The sequence below is a fragment of the Chionomys nivalis genome, chromosome 8, assembly GCF_950005125.1.
Source record: "Chionomys nivalis chromosome 8, mChiNiv1.1, whole genome shotgun sequence".
Classification (NCBI taxonomy): domain Eukaryota; kingdom Metazoa; phylum Chordata; class Mammalia; order Rodentia; family Cricetidae; genus Chionomys; species Chionomys nivalis.
This window is the reverse complement of record NC_080093.1, coordinates 17,128,565-17,135,172: the sequence shown is the minus strand read 5'-3', so window position 1 is coordinate 17,135,172 and position 6,608 is coordinate 17,128,565. Positions and strand designations below refer to the sequence as shown.

The window sequence follows — 6,608 nt, the reverse complement described above, 5'->3', positions numbered from 1 at the left end:
GGAGAAACTACTGAAGTAGGAGGCCTTGCTGCAAACCAGCCTTCCCAGGGCCACAGCACAGATACACTTAAGTGCGTCCAGGCTAGGCACTGTGTCAGTGCGTGCCCATCTCCAGCCTCCCGCAGGGGACCCCTCCCAGGCGGATTCCGATCACCCCCTTCTCTCCCCCTCAAACGCACACTCCCCACCCCCGCCTCCAGCCCACGCGCTCAAGGGGAGCACACGTGGTGACCTGCCTGGGGCCGGATTCCCGGCTCCAGCTCCTCCTCCTCCCTCCAGCTCGCACTCGGCTTGCTGCAGTATCACGTGCAATCGCGCCGGGTGCAGGATGGCGGCGGCGGCCGCGGCGGCAGCAGCGCTGGGTGTCAGGCTCCGGGACTGCTGCAGCCGGGGCGCCGTGCTCCTGCTCTTCTTCTCCCTGTCACCTCGGCCCCCAACCGCTGCTGCCTGGCTGCTGGGTCTGCGGCCCGAAGACACAGCTGGAGGCCGTGTATCCCTGGAGGGGGGCACCCTGCGCGCGGCCGAAGGCACCAGCTTCCTCCTGCGGGTCTACTTCCAGCCTGGGCCGGCGGTCCCCTCCGCGCCTGTGCCTGCACCCTCCCTGGCCCCGGGGGAGAACGGCACAGGCGATTGGGCCCCGCGGCTCGTGTTCATCGAGGAACCCCCCGGTGCGAGCGGCGTGGCGCCCAGCGCGGTCCCCACGCGTCCCCCGGGACCACAGCGCTGCCGCGAGCAGAGCGACTGGGCGTCGGATGTGGAGGTCCTGGGGCCCTTGCGCCCCGGGGGCGTGGCGGGCTCGGCCCTGGTCCAGGTGCGGGTGCGGGAGCTGCGTAAGGGCGAGGCGGAGCGCGGTGGCGCGGGCGGCGGCGGGAAGCTCTTTTCGCTGTGCGCCTGGGACGGGCGCGCTTGGCACCACCACGGCGCCGCCGGCGGCTTCCTGCTGCGCGTCCGCCCGCGGCTCTACGGCCCGGGTGGGGACCTGCTGCCGCCCGCGTGGCTGCGAGCGCTCGGGGCGCTCCTGCTGCTGGCCCTGTCCGCCCTGTTCAGCGGCCTGCGCCTGAGCCTGCTCTCGCTGGACCCGGTGGAGTTACGGGTGCTGCGGAACAGTGGCTCGGCCGCCGAGCAGGAGCAGGCGCGCCGCGTGCAGGCCGTGCGCGGCAGGGGGACCCATCTGCTCTGCACCCTGCTCCTGGGCCAAGCCGGTGCCAATGCCGCGCTGGCCGGCTGGCTGTATGCCTCGCTGCCGCCGGGCGTCGGGGGTACCGGGGAGGACTATGGCGAGGCGGGGGTTCACTTCCCGTGGCTGCCAGCGCTCGTGTGCACCGGCGCGGTGTTCCTGGGAGCCGAGATCTGTCCCTACTCGGTGTGTTCACGGCATGGGTTGGCCATCGCCTCGCACAGTGTGTGCCTGACCCGGCTCCTCATGGCTGCTGCTTTTCCGGTGTGCTACCCGCTGGGCCGCCTCTTGGACTGGGCGCTACGCCAGGAGATCAGCACCTTCTACACTAGGGAGAAACTGCTGGAGACTCTGCGGGCCGCTGACCCTTACAGCGACCTGGTGAAGGAAGAGCTCAACATTATCCAGGGCGCCCTGGAGCTGCGCACTAAGGTGGTAGAGGAAGTGCTGACCCCCCTTGGGGACTGCTTCATGCTGCGCTCCGACGCTGTGCTTGACTTCGCCACAGTATCCGAGATCCTCCGCAGTGGCTACACTCGCATCCCTGTGTATGAGGGCGACCAGAGGCACAATATTGTGGACATTCTGTTCGTTAAAGACTTGGCCTTTGTGGACCCGGACGACTGTACCCCGCTGCTCACAGTCACCCGCTTCTACAACCGGCCCCTACACTGCGTCTTCAATGATACCCGGCTGGACACGGTGCTGGAGGAGTTTAAGAAGGGTGAGCAGTGGTCTTTATCCTTCCCCAGCTCCTATCCCCTTTCAAAGATATTGCCTTTCATAACCATGAGAGACTTCAGGTACCCAAAGCAAAGCCTCTGATCTATGGAGCCAGAAACTCCAGGAAGGCCTGCTATTGGCTCCCTAGATATCACATGCTTCTCGACCTTCCTTGCAGCTGGCTGAGCCCCAGGCCTCTTCCACTCTTCTTGGCTCACCAACTAAACCATATTCCTCATCCATTGTCTCCCAACTATAATTCTTTCTGCGGTCTACTAAGCACCAGGTACTGTGAGATTGAGCCCAGGTGAGCCGTGGGAGTTTATTGCAACCTCCCCACCCACTACAGGGTTCCCTCTATAGAATCCCATAGCCTTTGCCTCAGACTCCTAAAACTGGAAGTTCCCAGTTTCCAAAGAGAATGAACTCCATTGCTGGACAGCTCCAGCTCTGACAGTGTCTGCCATACAGGGAGCAGAAGCGCTGGTCTCTTTCAAAAGCCTCCCAGTTCTGCCCTTTGAGTAAGGGAGAATAAACACCAGGCTCCTTAGACGTTCTTCTCCCTCTTTAACTCACTAGCAGCCTGACACACAGAATGACCAGGTTAGGGACTGAGAGTTAGTTAGGTCTTGGCACTTCCAGGAGCTCTACCTCTTCATAGTAGCGGGGTAGGTAAGGACTTAAGGAAGTATTTATTCGGAGGGAAGACCCGAGAAAATTTTCACCCAAATTAATGGGTTTCTTTCAACACCATCAGTATCTTCCCCATACCTCCTAACCTCAAACTGTGGTGTTATAGCAAGCTATATGACCGTTGACTTCATGTGTGGGTTTGTCTTTGGAGATTGCCTTCTGGGCCTGAGTACAAATTCACTCAAGAAAAATCAACCTGGATACTTTAGAGTTAGCCCTCTTGGCCTTGTGTTTGCCCTTCCCCTTGTTTACCAGATCTGACCCAGAACTACCCCTAGTTTTTGTTTGTAATCAAGTCTACTTTGAGGGGTCACCATTGAGAATATTCAAAACACAGTCTCATGTTTCCCTGTCTCCCTCACCATTGGCTGAGCCCCAGGCCTTTTCCACTCCGCTCAGTTCACTGGTTGCCATATTCTGATTCATTGTCTCCTAATTGTGGTTTTTCCCTGAGGCTTACCAAGGCTTAAATTTCTGCTGAGAGCAACTCCAGTTCGTTTGAGAAAGTGTCTCATTGTCATTTAGTGCCAGAAGTATTTTTATTATTTTTTTCCGATTATTTTATATAATGCATTATGATCATCATTCTTCCTCGTGACTCCCTCTGGATCCACCCCACCTACCTACTCTCCCAGCATCTTGTTCTCCTTTTCCCCATATCCACAAGACTATGGTCAACCTACACCCTGAAAGAACACTGCTACTTTCTGCCCCCAAAACATCAACTGCCTGTAGCTCCTCAGGTAAAGGTGGGGACTTTGATGAGCCCCTCCCCATCTAAGCTTAAGTATTGATTGGCTTGATCTTATGCAGATCTTACGCAGGCAACCACAGCTGCTAGGAGCTCATGAGTGCAGAGGTCCTGTCGTGTCCAGAAGACAGTTTGGCTCTGGTCCTCCCAAACTCCTAGGTTTTACAGTGTGTCTGCCCCCTCTTCTGTGATGGTCCTTGCACTTTAGGGCAGGTAATACAGATGTCCCATTTATGGCTGAGCACTCCACTAATATTTACTCTCTGTGCTTTGACCAGTTGTAAGTTTCTGTATTAACCACCATCTATAGTACAAAGAGACTTCTCTGATAAGGTCTGAGAACTACGCTAATCTATGGGTAGAGATACAAATTTAGAGGGAAATTTGATACTAAGTCTATTTAGCAGAAGAATTGAATTCATGGTAGGTTTTCTCTCCCCCACTGGGGCCTGCAAGCTCTCCAACCATGGGTTCTTGAACAGATTTACAGTACCAGGCATGTTTCCTCCTGTGAAACAGGCCTTAAATCCAATCATAAAGCAATGGTTACCCCCATTAACATCCATGCCACTATTGCGGCCATGGGTCTATCTTGACACATGAATCATTATTTTGGTTCAGAGGGCTCATAGCTGGGTAAGACTGTTGATGACTTCCCCCCAGCGATCTGCATAGCACCTTCCTCCAGTACTCTGAAAAAAACATACCCGCTTGATTCCTCTGTAACTTGTGAGCAAAGTATATGGTGTTTTCAACAATAGGGTCATACCATCAAATTCTAATACACTACAATAGCCTGTAGTGTTTGGGGGAGGGGGTCTCCAGGACAGCTCTAAATGAAGTTTCAAGGGGTGGTATCCCACTGGATGTACTGAAATTTTTGGTTCAGAAAACATTTTTACTGAGACTGTGATTTCTTTCATTCATCCACTCAGTATCTATTGATACACAGTTTTGGGTAACAGTGGAGGCTAACAGTCGATGAAGTATCTAAGGTTAATAACAGCTGTCTTTAGGAGCAAACTTTGTGTTCCAGGAAGAGTTGTTCAGAACAGCTGATATTGATTTAGAATGAGTCCATATGCAGAATTTCCAAGTCCAGTCTGAAACAAGCTTGCTCATATTCTATTAACAGTCTATTATTAGATCGTTAAAGTAGGCCATGACAGTAAGCACTAGGCCAACAAAGGCATTTCTCTATCTTCTCAGAGCCCTGTTACTTCCGTGGAATGCCATCCTTGAACCCAAAGCATGGGGCTCGCGTGGGAGCTTATTGGCAATGCAAAATTTCATGCCCTACTATAAATTTCCTGGATGAAAATCTGCATTTTTAATAAGTCCTTGTGTGACTTGAGTTTATATTAAAGTTGGAAAGGAATTAAACATCCTCAGAGAACCCTTAGTAACAGCTTGGTAGACCTGCTTTGGGTAGGAGACGAGGAATCGTTAACAAGGAGGTTATATCAGGCTCTAAGCCACAGAACAGTGGCCAACTTACGACTTACGCTTGCACCACATGTTAGGAGAAGCAAGCCAAGTTAAACTGCTTTTCTCTAAATTTAAAAATAACTTTTTTTAAAGCTAGTCTTTAATAGCTCTTCCATTTCCCTCACTTCCTCGAATCTCAAGTAACTTAACTATCTAAACAAATCCCTTAGGAGGTGAAAGAGGAAAACGATTATATTAATAAAAGCAACAGTTGCCATTGATTGAGTGACAATTCTGCCAGGCACCACGCCAAGTCATTTTTATATTCAGAACAGCCCTCCTGGGTAGGTCTTTAACTCCATTTTGTAGATGAAACAACTAAAGCTAAGATCGATAGCATGACTTACTCAACTGCTCGTAGGCGATCACTGAACTGTTATTGAACTAGGGCTGTAGATGCCCAACACCTGTTTGTCGGCCACCCTGACTCTGGCTACTCTAATCTTGTCCCCAGAAAACCTGGAATTTCTGCTGTCAAGCATAGTGGTGAAACTGGACTTTTTTCCTGACTTGCTACCCATAGCTTTAGTCTCTTTGGGTTGAGAATGTAGCTTTAATAATTGTAATAACCGCTACCGTGAATATTCCACTTTAGGGTTCTGTCTACCTTATCTGATTCTACAGTTACAAAGACTGACCCTAAGACCCAGATAGTTATTCTTAGATTACCACTGAGCCTATGTAACCCAAATTCAAATACGGATCATATGACCCAAAGCTCTTAGTCTATGTAGGATGCTACCCCTGTACTTATCAGTTGTAAGTCTTTAGGGGTGGAGAAAGGGAAAATGGTCTTTCCAGTTGGCATGCTTGCTTCACAAAAAGGGAATGGTATTTCTTCCCACATGACTAAGTTCCTTGATAGCAGAGAATGAATCTTATCCCTTGTCTCAGAACAAGCACAGGGACTACCGTGTAATCATAAGTAAACATTGACTGAGTAAGTAGTCATAGGCAAATTTCATATTTCTGTGTTTGAGTGAAGGTGAATGAATACAAAATAATCGGGGCTGTCTACTGACCACTGCAAATGTCTCTTCCTTTTCCTACAGTACAGACAGCACGGTCCCTCCAGTGTGCTAATTTAGAAATCACTCATATAACTCATATAACTTGTCATATTAAACTTCATCTTGGTGTGTTCCTTGGGAGCTGCCATACCCAAATACTGCAGCCTGGAGTGATCGCAGCAACAGATATCCCTCTTCCCACTCTACTAGATGGTACAAGTCCCAGTTCAAGGTTCTGGCTAGCACAGTTCCTGACACATGCTCTCTTCCTGGCTTGCATCTGCCTCTTTCTGTGTCTCTGCGTGGTCTGTCCTTAGTGGATTTGGAGAGAGAGCAAAAGAACTCTGGTCTCTCCTTAGGAAAACACCGATTATTAGTATTGCATCCAGACTCTTGGACCTACATAATTTATCCCACTATTTCTTCGTGTAGATTAGTCATTGATTTTATTCAACAAGTAATTACTTTGTGCTGAGGGTATAGACATGGTAGAGAACACTACCAATGTAACTGTTTGTCTGCATGGAGGCTTCAACTCTATTGGAAGAAGAGATAGACATTAAACAAGCGAGGCTGAGATTCATAGCGAAAGTGTGGTGCTGGTCCTGGCTCGGTACTATTAAGACCATTGCATTGTGATACTTATTCGGCACCTATCACAAGTGCTAAGTGTTAGCTGTGGTTAGCTATTGCTCCTTTGTGAAAATGTGTCCTAAGAAGATACGCTTCTTTATCTCATTGTTTCCTTACAGCCTGTCCTCTCTAG

At 50.6% G+C, this 6,608-nt stretch overlaps 1 protein-coding gene across 3 annotated transcripts in view; it reads left to right on the top strand.

Annotated features, from left to right (window-relative positions):
- The first annotated feature begins 292 nt into the window (after positions 1 to 292).
- Cnnm1 (cyclin and CBS domain divalent metal cation transport mediator 1) overlaps positions 293 to 6,608 on the top strand; it is a 59,427-nt gene continuing 53,111 nt past the window's right edge. For all 3 annotated transcript variants that reach the window (XR_009057563.1, XM_057777613.1, XM_057777612.1), the window contains exon 1: positions 293 to 1,901. Coding sequence is in view for 2 of the 3 variants with exons in the window: in XM_057777613.1 (XP_057633596.1) it covers positions 329 to 1,901 (1,573 nt within the window). In the remaining variant the exon portion in view is untranslated. The remainder of the gene's footprint in view (positions 1,902 to 6,608) is intronic.